General features: G+C 41.2%; 1 protein-coding gene across 1 annotated transcript in view; it reads left to right on the top strand.

Moving 5' to 3' along the window:
- Window positions 1-20,050, top strand: part of DNAH14 (dynein axonemal heavy chain 14) — a 499,447-nt gene that overhangs the window by 395,194 nt on the left and 84,203 nt on the right. Inside the window, exons 64-66 of the mRNA XM_058275282.1 lie at window positions 3,548-3,707; window positions 9,334-9,465; window positions 9,833-9,928. Of these exons, the coding sequence (XP_058131265.1) occupies window positions 3,548-3,707; window positions 9,334-9,465; window positions 9,833-9,928 (388 nt within the window). The remainder of the gene's footprint in view (window positions 1-3,547; window positions 3,708-9,333; window positions 9,466-9,832; window positions 9,929-20,050) is intronic.

The following is a 20,050-nucleotide window of genomic DNA, read 5'->3' on the forward strand; positions in this document are numbered from 1 at the left end:
AGGGAAACGACTTGGCCCAGCGGTTAGGGCATCCGTTTACCACATGGGAGGTCCGCGGTTCAAACCCCCGGGCCTCCTTGACCCGTGTGGAGCTGGCCCATGCGCAGTGCTAATGCGCGCAAGGAGTGCCGCGCCACGCAGGGGTGTCCCCGCGTAGAGGAGCCCCACGCGCAAGGAGTGCGCCCCGTAAGGAGAGCTGCCCAGCACAAAAGAAAGTGCAGCCTGCCCAGGAATGGCGCCGCCCACACCTCCTGTGCCGCTGACGACAACACAAGCGGACAAAGAAACAAGACCCAGCAAAACAGACAACAGGGGGAGGGGAGGAATTAAATAAATAAATAAATCTTTAAAAAAAAAAAGAAGTGATTTGGAAAGTTGTTAAATTTAGACATCTTTTAGATTTTAACTGCTGTAAACCATACAGCTGCACTATCTTACTCTAATGGTTATAATGTCCTCATTCAAGTGGGCCTTCGGAAAAATTTGTGGTCTGGATAAAATATGACATATCTGGGATAGATTATTTGTTGTCCATGTATCCATGAATTAACTTTGCATTTTGCTGCCTAATTTTTATTTTTCACCATGGTAAACATTAAGCAACTTTTTGCTCACTTCATTCTTAGTTTGACTTGTCACTTCATTGTCACATGTCGGCTCATCCCTGGGGTCTGCACAGCCGATATCACTGCATGTCCATACCCGGTGCTGGTCGACGGTGACAGGCTTCCCTGGCAGTGGCTGTGATCTTCACAGTTCCTAGAGCGGGCCTGGACTGGGAGTGTGTGTGCTCCCTCCACTGCTGCTCCTCTCGCGTCAGCTGGCTGCTCTCCTCCAGCAGTTTCTCCTCTAACTTCTTACCCTCTGAGTGCCTGGGCTGGCGGCCCAAACCACCTGCTAGGTCCAAGGTTGAGCCTGTGGGCCTCCTCGAATGCGGCTGAGCCACCTCCCTCAACGGCAGGAACTCTGGCTCGGCCACACACCAGCTGTGTGGTTGGGGGCATGTCCTTTCACCTCTCCAAGCCGCGGTTTCCTCATTTTTAGAGTGAGAAGAGTAATAATGAGGCCTCCATCGTGAGATTATATGAAGATTACATTAGATGTCTCTATGTGCTTAGGCCTGCATCTGGCACCCAGTAGGTAAATGGAAACGGTAAGCTCCAGAGTTTGGAAATACGAGGCCCGTGGCCCAGCCATCTAAAGTATAAGACTTCAACGGTGTTTCCTGACACAACTCATTGACATAGGGTGTTTCTGTGCCCGGTGCTAGTGCATAGGCACGCTCAGAGTTAGCATATTTCCTCTCTGCCCCTTTCTCACTCACTCAAAGGGGTTTATCATCTGCAACGCTGGATCCTATTTCAGGACAGAATGACATCTGTCCACCTGCCAAAACAATAGGATGATATCTGTGGATGCCTGGTGTGGCAGTTTGAGATTACTTTATGAATCCCAAAAAGAGAAAGATTATGTTTGAAACTAACCTAGTCCTCTGGGTATGACGCCCTTTGGTTGTATTAAATTCAGCTGAGGGGCCCTTGATTAGATTGCCTGTTGAGATTGCGTTGGGGGCTTTTTTGATTCGACCATGTCAGTGAGGCGTGACTCTGGCTGAGTCCCCACCCCCTCAGTGGGTCTGATATACACGGACCCTCAGACAGCCAGATCAGTTTTCATCCTGCCATGGGACGGAAGGAAGAAGGATTGACCAGATGAGGCCCTGGGGAGAGAGGAGCCATTTTGCCTGACAGCTTACTGCTGAGTTTAGGAAAACAGCCGCGACTGACAGGAAGCTCTGAGAGACAACCCTGCACCAGGAGAGAGAGGTCCTCACCTGAGCGGGAAGCCTGGATGAGGGGAGCCCGAGGGAAGGCCAAGCGCCGCCAGAGACCCGAGGCCATCTTGCTTCAACACCTTGCCACTGACTTTGGCGAGAAAGCAGCCTTGAGTTGGACTTTTTACAGCCTTGTAACTGTAGGCTTTCACCCCAAATAAATATCCTTTCTAAAAGCCAACGGCTTTCGGGTACTTCTCAGCAGCCCTTTGGTGCTCTGCTACACCCAGTAGTTCTGGGACCTTGATGTCCATGCTTTTACCTCTGGGGGAAACGTTCAAGAAAGGACTCTAGCCAAACCCACAACTATCCAAGGAGAAATAGAAGGTGGGAAGGAAAAGAAAGATCAATGAGTCTTGACTCTTAAGGGTAAATCTAAATAAAACCGAGAAAATGCTTGGAAATGTGTAAGTGGTAAATAAGGCAACTTGTAAGAAAAGCTCGTACCTCAAGAGAAACAGCTCAGACTACTTCAGCAAATTCTAAGACCAGGAAATCAGGGAGGATGGGAAAGTTAGCAGGACCTAATTGTCTCGCCTCGTGAGGGAGAGTGCAGGGTACGGAAAAACACATTTGTTGGAGCCAGGAAAGTGCTCTAATATTGACTGTGGTGGTGAATGCACAGCTCTGTGTGGTTATACCAAAAAACATTGAATGTGCACTTTGGATGGGTTGTATGATATAAAATTGCTTAAAAGGGAAAAAAAGAATGCTGATCTGGCAACAGCCTGTATTTTCTGAAGATGCAAAGACAGCTCCTCAGTCACCAGGCGGTGAGAGCTGCGGACGAGCCTCATCGCTTTGTCCTACACCCCTCCTGACGGACGAGCCTCGCCCCTTTGTCCTACACCCCTCCTGACAGACGAGCCTTGCCCCTTTGTCCTACACCCCTCCTGACGTGGTTTACTGGAATGGGTTCAGGTCACCACGGCTTCTTTGAAAGGGAGCTCCCCCCACCTGACTTCATCACAACATTGCTTCAGGAAATTGAGTAATTCTCTCTTTGTAGTCTACTTGTCAAGATTTCCAGATTCTCTGTGGGTATAATAGAATTCCCTTTTTAAATGCCAAAATTGATGTCTTTAATAATGCAAGAAATTTTAGAGCACAGGATAGCCATATACAGTGTCCATCTTTTGAAGAAGGGAAATGCTGTTGTGTTTGTTCATTTGGTGTTCATTTGGTGTAGGAAACCATAGTAACTGGACGAGGAAGTTTATCATCTTTTACAAATGTGGTTGATAAAGCATATTAAACAATATAGGGATTATTTTCTCTCCTCTGCATGTTAACCATTGTAATCTAACATGGCTATGAACTAAATTACAAATATGAAAATATGAAATCCTGAGAGGATCCTTCAGAGGATTCAGCCAATCACTTTTCATATGTCTAGTTTTAACACTCAAAATAAATTAGACTTTACACTTAAAAAAAGAACTCTGCATAACTAATTTTCTAATTGAAAGGGTAACCTCTAGCTCAGGTGTTCTAAATATTTAGATTTTACACATTTCTTCTTGAAAGCAGATACTCATATAATGACATTCAAGTTTATAAAGTACCCAATAGTGAAATAGCTATAGGTTGACAAATAGTTCACCTTGTCAAAATGCTTTTGAAAATCTGTGTATATTTTCCCTTGAGATGGTTCTAAAAGATTCATTTGGTTTCCAGTTGTGCAGTGGTTGTCTTTTCCATCATCTATTGCAGAGTATATACACGACCTCCCTTCCTTGTACTCACGGTCATGAATGCAGTCTGCATTCTTCTGCAAAAGAAACCTAACTGGGCTACAGCAAAGTCACTTCTTTCAGAAACTGGTTTCCTACAAAAATTGATTCACCTCGACAAGGACAGTATACCTGAAAAGGTAAAGTGTGGCTCCCTACTTGATGCATAATTAATGCATTCGATATTTGCAAACTGTAAGAGCAAAGTAGGAGTATAATCTGTTTTAGAATTGGAAGATGCTAAGATTAAAAAATCAGAGAGCAGGTTGAATATCCACACTTAGTAGTTCCTGAAATGTTCGAGGAAAAGCAACATGTTCCCAATATGAAAATGCCGTATCTCAGATTCTCCTTAAATAGTGAAGAGAGAAGTAAGAGGACAAATGATTGGGGGGGAGGGGGGCAGAGTCTTTCCAGGTGGATTGCATTATACTAGGAAAGTGTGACTAGTGAAAAAAATGTGTTTATGATTTATTTCTATTTATTTAACAAATATTCATATATCAGCATGTGCCAGGCTCTGTTTTGAGCACTTTACAAATATTAATACATGTTGGAAGAGATTGAGAGGTAGAGTGGAGCACGGAAAAGATTATAGGAAATAGTGTAGACTGGACATCTTATTGAAGGGTTTTGCTGGATATAATTTGCAGATGTAATTCAGAAGACTCTGGATTTGCTGTAGGATTTTTTTTATTTTAATTTTTTTTTAATTAAAAAAAATATTTTTCCCTGTGTGTATTTTTGGCAAAATTTTTGTTTTTGTTTTTTTAAGATATGTAACTCACACAAAATGTTATATGAAAAAAATATAAGAGGTTCCCATATACCCCACTCCCCACTCGCCCCACTCCTCCCACATCAACAACCTCTTTGATCAGCACGGTACATTCATTGCACTTGGTGAATACCTTTTGGAGTACTGCTATGCCACATGGACTATAGTTTATACTGTAGTCTACACTCTCCCCTAGTCCATCTAGTGGGCCATAGCAGGACATACAATGTTGAGCATCTGTCCCTGCAATATCACTCAGTACAGCCCCGAGTCCCGAAAATGCCCCCACATCACACCTCTTCTTCCCTCTCCCTGCCCTTGGTCACCCCCTTGGCTTGTAGGATTTCAAGGGGGCAGAGAGTAGGGCAAAATTGCCTGTGGAATGGGGCCAGCCAAGCTAGAGAGCTGATCTTTGTAAAAAAGAAAAGGGCATGGCTGGGTAGGCAAGCGGCTACAAGACCTGCATGAGACAAGGGGTGGATTCTCCTCCAGAGCCCCGGGGGATGCTGTTCTGGCATCACTTCTGGCCTCCAGAACTATGAGAGAACACATGTCTTTGTTTTAAGCCACGCAGTTTGTGATAATTTGTTCTAGCAGTTACAGGAAACTGGTAAAGATGTTGGTGTCAGAAAGTGGATGCTGCTGTAACAAATAGCTAAAAATGTGAAAGTGGCTTTGGAACTGGATAGTGAGAAGAAATCTCCAAACTGAGATATTATGTAGGCGCTGAGCTGAGAGCTAAACTCAGGAACAGGCAAATAGATTTCTAGGCATATAAATAGCATTGTTCCAGGCTGAAGGGGTGAGTAGCCATTAATTCATTCAATAAATATTTATGGGGGTGGCAGACTTGGCCCAGTGGTTAGGGCGTCCGTCTACCACATGGGAGGTCCCGTGGTTCAAACCCCGGGCCTCCTTGACCCCTGTGGAGCTGGCCTATGCGCAGTGCTGATGCATGCAAGGAGTGCCCTGCCACGCAGGGGTGTCCCCGGGGTGTCCCCGCATAGGGGAGCCCCATGCGCAAGGAGTGCGCCCCGCAGGGAGAGCTGCCCAGCGCGAAAGAAAGTGCAGCCTGCCCAAGAATGGTGCCGCCCACGTGGAGAAATGACACAACAAGATGACGTTACAAAAAGAAACACAGATTCCTGTGCCGTTGAAAACAACAGAAGCGGACAAAGAAGACGACTCAGCAAATAGACACAGAGAACAGACAACCAGGGTAGGGGGAGAAGGGGAGATAAATAACTAAATAAATAAATCTTTAAAAAAATAAATATTTATGAAACTTCTTCCTTATAGGAGACATTATGGTATGTCCTAGGGATAGAGTAGCTTACAAAACCAACATAATCCTCTGTGTTACGAAGCTTACATTGTAACAGGAAAGATAGATCCTGAGTAACTAATTAAATAACCAATTGATTAATTATAATGATGATCTGTGCTATTAGGAAATATAGGGTAGTATATGAATCAGGTAAATTTTTTAGCTGAATATTAGTATTGAAATTCATATTTTTCATGAATTAATGTAACTACTCATTCTCTGAAGCATTCTTAGCAAATGTGATTCCTGGCCATTTTGTTTAAGTAGATCTCTCAAGCTAAAAATTACTAATAGCTCATCTAAAGAAATTATGCAGGCTCTCAGGAGGTAACTCTTAGGCACACTGCAGCTCTAGGCTTAGTTGAAATTTCAAGCACACAGCTTCCTAAGCATAGTCATCAGTATCAAGGGACCATCTTGCACCATCCTTCTTCACTGGTCTTTGCCCTTGTACTTGGGGGATTGTTGATGGTCCACTGTGAAATGCGTCAGCATTTCCCGGAATGGGAACACAGCCCTCCATCAGTTGTCAGGTGAAACTCTACCCCCTATATTAATACCCAACAAACATCTGAACATATCTATATACCCTATATGCATGCCCCGGCAAACTCCCTCCCACTCATGCATCCACCATTAATGACACCCCACATCAGTGCTCCTCCCCTGCCATAGTTGAATCCCTCTGTGATCCAAAACTTCTTCAAAAAAGAAGTCTAATATATTGCCAAATTCAATTAATAGGAAAATGAAATAGTAATGATAGGTTTAAAGATTAGAAGTAGAATACACAATAATTTAGAAAAACTAAAATATAGTAAAAAATAAATTGGGGTATGAAAGAAATGAAAAATATCATAAAAAATTTTTTGACCTTTGCCTTTCATCACTGTAATAGGTGTTGCCCTGTATGTACAGTGGCAAGGCAGTCTCTTCCATTTCTTCCTCAGGGTCTACATCCTTTGTGTGTGTGTGTGTGTGTCTTCAAAAAAAGTTTTAGGTCACAGTAAAGTCACATATAGAATATAGGGAACTCCCATATACCCAACATCAAACCCATTTCCCCCTTCCCCAGCAATGACCTTTTTACATGTGGATGTTAAATTTGCTGCAACTGATGTACAGATATTGACACATAGCTACCAACCATTGTTCCATTATGGTTTACATTATGGCTTACATTTTAGACTGTACACTTTTATAAATTTTTGGTTACATTATGGTTTACATTTTAGATTATATACCTTTATAAGTTTTTGGTGATGTTTAACATGGCCTGTACCCATCAGCATGTACAGTGTGGGACATAACTCCTAGGGCTGAGCCTCCCTGGTGCCAAAGTATTACTGCTGAACATGAGCTGGTGATTCAACTAGAAAAAAGACCTTGAATAAAAGGGGGAAATGATAAAGACAAATGAGATCATATGGCTAAGAGATTTCAAAATGAGTTGGGAGGTCATCAGAGGAGTTGTGCTTATGCAATCTCAGCAGGATCTCAGAGAAAGCCAAAGTAGATATAATCCCAGTTTGTGGTGTTCCTGAGGGCTCCAGAGACACCCAGGCCCTATGGTCATGACAGATGGCTCTGGAGTTCTGTGTCTTGCCAGAGGGCCCTACTTTTGAATTTGTGCTCCTGAATGTGATGGAGTTGGACTGAAATGTGACCACTCTATGCATGCCTCTTCTGTCACTTTTACTGAACCTGTGCTTGGCACTGGGGTTGGTCTATGCTCAGAAGACTTGTGCATGTGCCAGCTGGGTCCTGAGCCTCAACAGAGTTGCAACACCTGCTCTCCAGTTGGTTGGACTTACCCAGGTCAGCTAACAGGGAGGTGAGGATGGTCAACTGCCACACCAAGGAATTGAGAGAGTCTATAGCTGCAAGAAGGAGAATTCCATCCATTAGCCATGTGGGATCTAAGCCCCCTCTCAATTTAGAGGTGGAGTGGATATTGCCATCCCAGGGTCCTCAGAAGGGAGAAATAAATTATGGATTAGAGTAGACTTATTGGCATTCTACTATAGAATTATTGTGACTCTAGCAATGGAAGAAATTATATCATTGATGTAAATTTCTGGCCACAGGAGTTGTTGAAGGCAAGCAAAGGGAAAAAGAGGTTTGATATTGTGGGTTCTTTGGGACTTGGAGTTGTCCTCAATGATATTGCAGGGACAGATGTAGAACATTACTCATAACCCAATGAATGGACTGGGAGAGAGTGTAAACTACAACATAAACTATAATGCATGCTGTGTAGCAATGCTCCAAAGTGTATTCATCAGATGCAATGAACGTACCACACTTATGAAGTTGTTGATAGGGGAGGAATGGGGGTTGTGGGGAGTAGGATATATGGGAACCTCATATTTTTTAATGTAACATTTTGGGTTATCTATGTATCTTTAAAAAAACATAATAAATTATGAAAAAGGGAAACGGACTTTGGCCCAGTGGTTAGGGCGTCCGTCTACCATATGGGAGGTCTGCGGTTCAAACCCCGGGCCTCCTTGACCCGTGTGGAGCTGGCCATGCACAGCGCTGATGCGCGCAAGGAGTGCCGTGCCACGCAAGGGTGTCCCCCGCGTGGGGGAGCCCCACGCGCAAGGAGTGCGCCCGTGAGGAAAGCTGCCCAGCGTGAAAAGAAAGAGCAGCCTGCCCAGGAATGGCGCCGCCCACACTTCCCGTGCCGCTGACGACAACAGAAGCGGACAAAGAAACAAGACGCAGCAAATAGACACCAAGAACAGACAACCAGGGGAGGGGGGGAAATTAAATAAATAAATAAATCTTTTAAAATAAATAAATAAATAAATTATGAAAAGCATAGCAGCACTTGAAATGATAATAGGAACACCAGAAATAAATAGAAAATGGACAACCTACTTTGGGCAAAAGAGTTCTTTCCTTCCAGGCAAGGGGGAGGATGCCTGGTTGGAAAGGGCTAGGGAAACTCAGTCTGAAAAACATCATTCTGACTATGGCTTCCAAAAGTAGATACACAATACTATACATACAACTCTAAATTTGGTTGTACTGTTTAGATGAGGTGGGTCCATGGACATATGGCACAGGCTATGGCTCCCAAAAGTAGACACTCAGTGCTGTCCATCTATCTCTAAACCTGGTTGTACCATTTGGACGAGGTGGAGCGTAGCATGTGGCACAGCTAAGGGGGAACACCTTCAGTGGCCCCTTTACACTCCCAGGCTCACCACCATCACTAACTAGACTTCCTTTGCACAGGGAATGTGCCTCTTCAGGAGGAGAGAGAGAGGAGGGGGTTTGCATGTGGTTTTCTTAGTCATCTCAACCTAAAGTGTGCAAGAGACTCCAGACTTCCTTCTTCACCACATTCCCCAAGGCTGGAGAAAATCAGCCTGCCTTTGTTTTAAAATGGAATTCCTTCTTAGAAACTATAACAAATCTACTGTACAAAACAGCAATAACAGGATGCTTATAAGAGAGGCTTCTCCCCTCCTCTTAAAAAACTGTTTGTACTGATATTGTTTTATATCAAAGTATGTGTCTTTGATTCTACTGCTGTGATGAGAATTTGAATATTTCTTACATGAAATAAAATTTCATTCTAATGTGATGAAGGAAAAGTTCAGATCTATATAGCATTTCTCATGTAATGTATGATCTGTATTCTTTCTAGACCTTCATAAAGCTGAAAAAAATTATAAGCTTGCCTGATTTCAGCCCAAACAAGATTGCTCTAGTTTCTGTGGCTTGCTGCTCTATGTGCCAGTGGGTCATAGCTTTGAACAACTACCATGAAGTACAGAAGGTATGCTTTTTCCTCCTAAATATCTGTATTGATTTGAAAAAGACACTTGGAGTCCAAGAAATAACTTATATTTAACAATGTCAACTGAACTTCTATGGAAAGAATACAAATGAAAACCACTTTAATAAAAAAGGTATCATAACTCACACATATATGATGTGATCCTATTAAATTCTTTTATTTTTGACAACTCTACTATTGTTTTGTTTGTTTTAATGTTTTATCATAATAGGTCACTCTAAATCTCTTTTGTACTCATAATTTCAGGAAACTTTAAGAGTTGACCCCTATAAATTTCTTTCAAACATTTTTAACAGTATATCTGATTTTTAAAAAAATTCTTAAATGCTATAACATTCTTTTTAAGATTGTTGGCCCTAAACAAATCCAAGTAGCTGAAGCTCAGAGTGTCCTCCAAATTGAACGGCAGAGGTTGACTGAAAAACAAAACGGTTTAATGCTGGTAAGAAATATAATACTTTTTTTTTTGTTAAACTCTCAGTACCTTTATGTGTTAGAAGAAATTATCAGGAAAAACGTCATTATCTCAATAGAGCTTTTTGGCTAAAGATGAAATGGGGATGATAATACAGCTACTGAAGAGATTAACTGTGGTGGTTAAGGTAATGGAGGGAAGGTACCTCCAGGCAGGGCCTGCCACATAGTCAACCAACCTGTGTTCCTAACAGCTGCACTTCATCTGTGTATGTCAACTACTCTGTTGTTTTGTAAAGACATGTTATTCCTTAAATGTCTTGGCTGTAAATTACACTAGACTATCATAAGAAATTGAATTTCCATTGTGATCATTAATCCCTGTCACCTATTTAGCCCACATATATTTTGAAAGTGGACAAAGTAATATACTTCAGAGATAGTAAACTAGCAGGCAAATTCAACCCATTGACATCTTTTGTTCACCTTTTGTAGTTTTCTCTTTTTTCCCTTAGAGTTTGATAGCGTTACCAGCATTTTAAAATGTGGAGATTTCATTTAAAATCTGAGTTTCTATCTTGTCCTGAAAAAATCAGAAGACCTGGCAACCCTGGGATAGCATTCTCACTTGGCTATAATCAGTTAGTATTGTCCTTTTAAATCAGGAGTTCTTAACTCTTTTGTTCCACGGACCCCTTGCCATTCAGGTGCCATTCATGGATCCTTTATAAGTCCACACTATAGTGTGTATTATTTAATAAATGTATCACACCTGCACCAAGATATCCCCACCAGAGTAATGTTTTTTTTTTAAATTTCAATTCAAGCTCACAGACCCCTGTTTAAGAACCCTGTTTTAAATGGAGCACTGGCCCTTAACCATTTCAAGCTTTTATGTTACCTGCCTAGCCCCATAGGCATTTCTTATAAACTCCGTTACATAAAAAGTAGTGGATGTTTTCTAAGGCAATTAACAACGTTTAACTGAATTTATTTTATATTATATGTCATTTTATTGCTAATATTTTATCATAGCTTATATATTTTTATTTAGCTATAAATGTGCTGATGATAACATTTATTGAGTACTTATTATATTCCAGGCAATATGCTATTATATACATTATCTCATTTAATCCTCAAAACACCATTTGCAAGTAGATGTTTACAAGTGAGGAACTAAGTTTGAATGATTTGGTGGTTTGCTCCAGACCTTGAGCTACTGAGTGGTGGCAGCTACTACCTGGCTGCCTCCCTGCCCTCTTCCAGAAGGCTTTGCTCAGACCTCTTCTCAGTGAGGCCCACCTCGACCACCCTGTTCTAACTCAGGTCTGTCTAACGCTAAATCCCATTTGCTTAACTCCTATACTATTACATAAAACGCCTCTCGCCTAGGGTGATATCCAAATATTCAGCAACCAGTTTGGCCGAACACCAGCGGCTCCGAATGGACACCAGCCACAGGGAAGGACCTCTGTAGCCATGAACGGTCACCTGCTCTTGCTTTGTTCTACAGTGGAGTTCTTTTTTAGAAACTATAGCAAAGCCTCTGTATTTGGAGGCTGGGAGGACCTTGGAGGCCTCCAGTTGTTATGGAGAGGGAGCTGGGACTAGGGTAGGGGTGCAGGTGGCAGGGGTGGTCTTAAGGGCACAGGACAGGACCATTTAGCAACCAGTAGGGAGATGTTTCACCAGTTTAACCACCGCTGACCCTGCATGAGTGCACACATCTGGATTCAAAGGCCCATTTCCTTCTCCCTCACAAGTGAGTGAATGGAGTAGACCCAGGTAAGAAGAAAAGTTGGTTAGAACTTAAGAAAATAAGTTGAACATTATTTAACTTGGAAAAACAGAGACAAATCATTTTCAATTTAATGAAAGCATTCATTTCTTTTTTGCAACTATTGCTGGCAACTCAGTGTAAATAAATTTGAAAACCTGAACGATGTACCTGGTTTTCCAGGAAATCCTAAGTTACTAACGGTCAATAAAAAAACAAACTCAAAAGTCTAAATAAACCAAATATCATGGATTTAAAAAGTTAACAAAATGGAATTTTATTCAGCAATAAAACAAAATGAAATACTGATACATGCTGCAACATGGATACATTATAATAAGTGAAAGTCAGTCACAAAGGACAATATATTGTATGATTCTGTTTATATGAAATGTTCAAATAAGTAAATCCATTGAGACAGAGAGTAGATCAGTGGCTTCTTGGGCTAGGGGGAGGAGGGGGAAATAGGGAGTGACTTTTAGTGGATGCAGGATTTCTTTTGGGAGTGATGAAAATATTCAAAACTGGTGTGATGATGGTTGCACAACTTTATGACTATCCTGAAAACCATTGCATTGCACACTTTAAAAGGATGAATTTTATCATTTGTGAATTTATCTTAATAAAATTATTTTTTAAAAATTATCAAATAATTAACCTCACTCCAGTCTTCTAAAAAGTACCAGTTGCAATTGTTTTCATAGGTATATTCCCTCAGTTTAAAAAAAAAATTTTTAAAGAAGCTTTAGATTACTTAACTGTAACATGAAAAATATAGGGAATTCCCATAGACCCCCCCCCACTTTCGCACATCAACACCATCTTTCAATAGCGTTGTACGTTTGTTACAATTGATGAACACATACTGAAGCATTGCCACTAACTATGCTCTGTAGTTTACATCATAATTCTGCCCTGCACAATTTTATGGGTTATAACAAAGTGTATAGTGGCCTGGTCTGATGGTCACTACTGGAGCACCCCAGGAGTCTGTCTTTGTCTCTACTCCATTCCTTGGTGGGCCCATTCTCTATTATAACTTTAAATACTATGTGTGTGCTGAGGATTGTTGTGCTTCTCTGACCCCAAAACTCTCCTGAACTGGAGGGTCACATCCACTTGGATATCCAGTAGGCATCGCTAACCCAGCATGTCCACAACCAAACTCCTGACCTCCTCCCACCCCCAAGTTGTCCCTGCAGCAGTCTCTCTCATCGTAGTTAATGTGACACCATTCTTGTACCTGCTGAGGCCCAAAATCTTAGAATCACCCCTGACGTCTCTCTCTCACAGTCACCCTCCATCCAACGCATCATCCAGTCCTGTTGGTTCTACCTCAGCCACTTTTGATCACCCCATTGTGACGCTATGACCACCCTGGTTCAAGCCACCACCGCTTCCTACCAGGTTATTGCAAGAGCCTCCTAACTGGCCCCCCAGGTTTCACCCGTGTCTCCTACAAATTATTATCTACACAGCAGAGTGATACTTTAGAAATGTAAGTAGATCTCCACTTGAATGAGAGTAGAAGCCCAAGTCGTTTTATGGCCTAAAAGGCCCTAGACCATCTGGCTTCATCTATTCTTCCCGGGCTCATTCTGCTGCAGACTCTTCCACACAGACCAGGCATGTTCTCCCTGTGGGACTTTGCACGGCCTCCTCTCCCTCCCTTTGTACTCCTTTTTCTCCCAGTGAGCCAAATGGCTCCTTCCCTGTCTTCTTTCTTCAATTCTGGGCTCAAAGATCTTCTTCTCATGGAGGCACATCCTGACCTCCCTATTTAAAATTGCAGTTTCCCACCACCACCACCCCCAGCATTCTCAATAGCTGCTCTATTTTTTCTATAGCACCCATTGCCATCTAACATACTATATGATTTATGTATATGTTTCCTACATGCAAACAGTAACCAGTTAGAAAATATAATGGAAGAAAATATCTAACTTATAACAACCAAAAATATAAAATACCTATGAATAAAGTTTATTGCAAAATGTATAATATAAATATTAATATGAACTTGAAAGTTACCAAAAATAAAAAGATTTTCTTGAATAAAACAATATTCTAAAGATGACAATCCCCCTAAATTAATCCATAAACTTGGTGTGATTACCATTAAAATACCAGCAGATTCTTTTTGGAATTTTTCAAAATAATGCTATACATGTAATACATAAGTTTAATAAAAATTTAAAACTTCCAAGTAAAACACAAAGAAAAAAGTCAAAGAGAAAATGAGGGAAAATATTTGCAAAACATGTCAGATAAAGTTTCATAATTTATGAAGTGTTCAAACAAAATAATAAGCAGCTCAACAGGGAAAATGTTCCAAAAATAAGCAGTGCCTACCCAGAGAGAAGACTCGCTAGTAGATGTGGCAGCTGAGTGTGCTTCTCTGGTGAGGGGCCATGCTGGTCGCTGGGTGTGGACCTGCACCGAGACCCAGGCCATTGTCTTTCACCACAGCAATAACATGGACCCCCACAATAACAACTAACTTCCTGAGCACAGTAACTATGATAAGGATTTTACCTATATTTATTAATTAATCCTCACACCAGTTATATAAGTATTATTGAACCCCCCACTTAACAAATGAGGCCCAGAGGAGCCAGATGGTCAGTGAGTGATATTATCAGACAGTTTGACTCTTTATTTCTAGGAGGTCAACAGTAGCTTTGTGGACCAAGCTCTAGTCAAAGAGCCCAGGTCACTCCTGGAGTGCGAAACTCATGCCTGCTATTTGATGGGTGGTCATACATGCCACCCATTAAATTGCTGGGGAGTTGGAAGACGCACCGAGTGGCTAGTTCTGTCCAAGTTTCCTCTGGTCCATTGTCTCTCCCACTTGGATACTCTCAACCTAGGCACACCTAAGGAAAACCACACCCTTCATGTATTTCATCTGTCAGCTTTGCCAACATGGCCTTAAAGTACTCATCGATCAAGTATCCTGCCTGCCTGGCAATGTTAACATGACGAGAAGGCAGCAGATTGTCATTTTATTGGGAATAGGATTGCAATCAGTCCAGGGCATGATTCCTGTGAAGGCATAGGTGACTTTGCCTGAATCCAGAAGCCAAGGCCCTCAAGAATGTGTGACAAAAATGTATAAGACCTTCCGTCTCTTCCTCTACCTAGGCCCCACTTTCTAGGAGTCCCAGTGATGTCTATGGAGAATAGACAAGTGTACTAAGACAATTTGGGCCTTTGTGCATTTCACTACTCAAGTCCAAAACTCATACTGGTGCCCCTAAACTCCTGAAAACTAACTCTTGGGATGATATACAGCCTCATCTCTCTCAGAAGTGATTTTCCAGATGAATCTTGGACAGTTTGAACACACTGTGAAGACTTCAGCCAGAGTCTTCCAAGCTCAAATGAACAGGATTTCATGATTGTCTGGGACCAGGTGCTGTCTTATATCTGCTGGTCATATTCTCATTTATTCTCATGAGCCCCAATTTTAGCATCTGAAAGCACTATTTCCTAACCAGGCCTAAGAAATGGGTCTTCAGTAGCAGAATTTCTGGGCTCCATTCTACATAGTCAAGCCATTCTGCTCCTAAGCAAGGCAGAGATGAGCTAATAGTCAACATCCTAATTATTGGGTTGCAGTAAGTGAGAGAAGAATGTTCACATGTACCTTGATTTTAGCCTACCTGAACCTGACTCACTCAACAACATGCAAATCTCTTAAATAAGATAAAAATCACTGCATCTCTTAGGTCAGGTTCTTCCACCCCAACCAGGAAGCTTGTTCTAACTATAGGATTAGTCAGGTTACATTCTTTCCTACAAATCCTCCTGGGACACCATCGAAATTAACCTTATTTTGAACCTGCCCCAGAGATTTGCCCATGGCATCCTCCTAATGGTAATCCACAAATGTACCATTGTGATGAACATAATCTTTTCTTCAGCTCTAAAACTACGTGAGCCACCACCCTTCATTAGTTTACAAGTGATATAAATCCACCTCAGGGAAGTGGATTTGGCTCAACTGATAGAGCATCTGCCTACCACATGGGAGGTCCAAGGTTCAAACCCAAGGCCTTCTGACACATGTGATGAGCTGGCCCATGCACAGTGCTGATGCACACAAGGAGTGCCGTGCCATACCGGGGTGTCCCCTGTGTAGGGGAGCCTCATGTGCAAAGTGCACCCTGTAAGGAGAGCTGACCAGTGCAAAAAAAGTGAAGCCTGCCCAGGAGTGGCGCCGCACACATGGAGAGCTGATGCAGCAAGATGACCCGACGAAAAGAGACATAGTTCCCGGTGCCACTGACAAGAATGCAAGTGGACACAGAAGAACACACAGTGAATGGACACAGAGAGCAGACAGCTGGGATGGTGGAAGGGGAGAGAAATAAATAAAAAATAAATCCTTAAAAATAAAATAAAATAAGCCCACCTCCAAAGTGACTCACATAATTGAGACAACCAACTGATTCAAGGACTCAAAGATGCCACCAGTGCTTTGTCTCCATCTCCCTGCTCTCCTGGCTCTGTTAACTTCTTTCTGTAGGCAAGCTCATCAAGTGATAAGTGAGCTGGTCGCTAGTACCCAAATTTGCATTATCCCAGTACAACCACGTCAGGGGAGGAAATCATCTCTCTCTCAAAGTAAAGCCTCTAACTTGCCTTACTTGGATTCCTTGGTCATGCCTGAATCAGATCATGGAGCTTGCTGGATGGGGCACTGTGATTGGCCAGCCTGAGTCACATGTCAATCCCTGCAGCAGGCTGGTCACAAAGCTCCATAACTCTTACAAGGCGCGGGGAAGGGGTCTCCTCAAAACAGTAAGAAAGGGTGGGGGAGCTAATGGGCAACAGGCAAACACAATCTAAGAAGTACTCTGTTCCTCAAAGAAATCCTCTGTTCCTGAAGCCTTCCTAGCTGCCTGGGGCTCTTCGTTTGCCCCCAGTACATATCCTAGTGTCTTCAAATACGTTTTTGTTTAAGGCTCTGTTTCTGAACTCATCTGTGTTGTGTCTCTCACCTGCCTTCTCACTTCCAGACTGAATTCATATACTGGGTGCTAGGAGAGTACTTCTGGTACTGCATATCCTGTAGACATGAGCCTATGTAGCCATCCCGGAGTTTGCCTTCACTGCTCTCCCATCTGTGACGTCCCATTTTACAATAATCCGGTTTCAATCTCTGCTGCTTCCTCACACTTCCTAAACCTTACCTAAAAGACCCACAACGTCCCTAATCAGTGAAGAATGGTGAAATCATTTAATAAGCAAGGCTTCAGGTTAAAAGATTTGGGAATCATCAGCACACAGGTGGAAGTTGATAAAATGTGAGTGGGTGAGATCACGTAGGTGACTGCATGTTCAATATGGCAACCACTTGTTACTGTGGTTATTGAGCACTTGAAATGTGGCAACTCCAAGTTGAGATGGACTGTAGGTATAAAATATTCATTGGGTTTCAAATATTTAGTATAAAAAAAAGTGAACTATCTTCTTAATAATGTTTTATTGATTACATGCTGAAATAATAATATTGTTGATATATCAGAGTAAAATGTATTAAAAGTAATTTCACATTTCTTTCTACTTTTTAATTGTAGCTACTAGAAAATTTAAAATTACATATCTGATTTGCATTATATATCAGCACTGTCATAGAGTAAAAAGAAAAGAAGGTCAACATCAGTCTTCAATAAGATTTTAATACTTATTTTTGGTACTTGGTATTTTTTTCTCCATTGTACTTTTATTTAAATGTAATAATTGGGACAATTTTCCCAAAGGACCAATATTTCCCAGTTTAATCTGAGGTCATAATAGAATATCAACAAAACAATATTTGGGATTTCAGTTGCTCACCCTTATCACTAAGATATACTGCCTCCCATTATCAATATTTATTGAGCATTTACAGTGTGATAGGCACAATAGAACATACAGAAAATATTGTGCCTGCTCTTGAGGAGCTTACATTCCAAAAGAAAAAAAAAATTACACCTTTTTAAATAATGCTATAAATGCATTATATTGCATTATAATGCTATTTTTGTTTGCTGTCAATTTTCTGCAAGGTACTGAGGAAATAGTCTGTAGGGTGATCCTGGGTAGAAATTAGCTCCATTGTTATTTAGAGACAAGGAAGAGGAAGGATATAAAGGCAGACAATGACAGACCATTAAAGGTAAGTAGGGCTTACAGGGAGATAAAATCTCATCAAGTAAAGGGAAATTTTCTGCAATAAATATGATGAGGGAAATAGTTTGTGGAATGCAAGCAAGGGAAGTAAGGTAGTATCTTTTTTTTCCCATTTTTTTATTTAATTAAAATTTTTAATTTTTAAAATCTGATGATGGATGTCACCCATCCCAAGGAGCGGAGAGAGTCTGCAACTGCAAGCAGGATAGCCCATCCATCTGTCCCATGGGATCTAAGCCCCCTGTCAATTAGGGGCAGAGTGGGCATCACCATCCCAGCATCCTCAGGATTGGGGGATGAACGATGGACTAGAGTAGATGACTTATTGTTATTCTATTCTATTCTACTATAGACTTACTGTTATTCTAGCAATGGAAGAACTCTATCAACGATGTAGAGGCAGTGCCCACCAGAGGTTCTGAGGAGAGGGGAAGGAAAAATCGGTGTAATACGGGGGCATTTTTGGGACATTGGAATTGTCCTGAATGACATTGCAATGATGGATACAAATCATTATATATTTTGTCAAAACTAACAAATTTATGTGGGAGAGAGTGTAAACTATAATGTAAACTATAATCCATGCTTAGTGACAATACTCAATGTGTGTTCATCAATTGTAACATATATAGATGTTGTTAATGTGGGAAAGTGTGAAAGAGGTAGGGAGTGGGGCATATGGGAATCCCCTATATTTTTATGTAATATTTATATAATCTAAAATATTTAAAATTTTTTAAAAGTATTAAAAAAAAAAGATTTTACTGTTACATGGGAGCAGATGTGACTCCAGCCGTTGAGCATCCACCTCCCAAATGGGAGGCCTCAAGTTCAGTTCCTAGTGTCTCCTAAAGAAGATGAGCAGACATCGAGCAAAATCAATGAATAGACAATAGCAGGACAATGAGCAAACAGCAAGCAAGATGAGACAACAGTGAGCAGGCAGTGGATGTGGCTCAAGCAGTTGAGTGCCCACCTCCCACATGGGAGGTCCAGGTTCAGTTCCCAGTGCCTCCTGAAAAAAAGCAGATAGCAGACAATGAACAAAAACGCCAAGCAGACAGTGAACACAAACAAGAATCCAAAACAATGAGCAAACAGATGAGGGAGTCATCTTGTGGGGGGAGAGCAGGGAGGAGATTTTACAGTTAAAACTTTATAATCAATACCATGGTTGTTTGACTTTATACAGTAGTGAAGAGCTTGTTTGCCAATAATTCCCATAACGAAAGTGGAATTGCGCACTTTGGGCTGCTGTAGAGGTTATCTGGAAAACATTAAAAAGAAGTGGTAATGGCTATACTAAGGTTGATAGCCATCTGTCATCTTATGGACAATAATATATATAGTTTTAGTTATGCTTCAAAACCTAAGGTAGATTATCGAAATCAAGATTAGAGTTGGCTTCTAAATTGCCACTGCTTGACTGTGTACTCTCAGTGTGAGATGAAAGTCCCTGCATTATTCTTCTGGTATTTGTTGGCTCTGTATCGTTTGCCTCCTTGTCAAGACTCAGTGCTGGCTGCATCAAAGCAACTGGCAATTGTTTCCTCTGGCAAAGAGAGGTGCAGGAAAGTGACTGGGGAGGATGTTTATAGAATAACTTGGCATTAGCCAATAGTTTTGATCTTTAGACTTTTATCCCAATAAAAACTAAGACTGAAGCTGCAAACAGTAAAAATTACTTCCTTTATCGTAAAATAGGAATGATAACAGCCTTTTTAAAAAGGTGTCTATTTGAAAAAGTAGTATGATGGACACATCCTTAGGTATATTTATATATAATAGTGGTAATAGTGGACAACTCTTTTTTTTTCCTCCTGGATCAATGTGCCAGCCTTTGAATTTAACTAATTTACTTTAAATGTGAGAACAGTTGTATATACAAATATAAGCCATGTTAATACCGTACCAAAATGATCAATCATTTACGTCTTATATAAGGATTTTATTGGTTAATTAGCTCTATGAATATATGTGTTATTTAGTACCAGAAAAAAATAAAATAAAGGATTCCCATACACCCTACCCCTTCCCCCCCACACACTTTCCCACATTAACAACATCATTAGTGTGGTACACTTGTTACAATTGATGAACACACATTGAAGCATTGCCACTAACCATGGATTATAGTTTACATTATAGTTTACACTCTGTGGCACACAATTTTGTAGGTTATGACAAAAT

Source organism: Dasypus novemcinctus, chromosome 13, assembly GCF_030445035.2.
Source record: "Dasypus novemcinctus isolate mDasNov1 chromosome 13, mDasNov1.1.hap2, whole genome shotgun sequence".
Taxonomy (NCBI): Eukaryota; Metazoa; Chordata; class Mammalia; order Cingulata; family Dasypodidae; genus Dasypus; species Dasypus novemcinctus.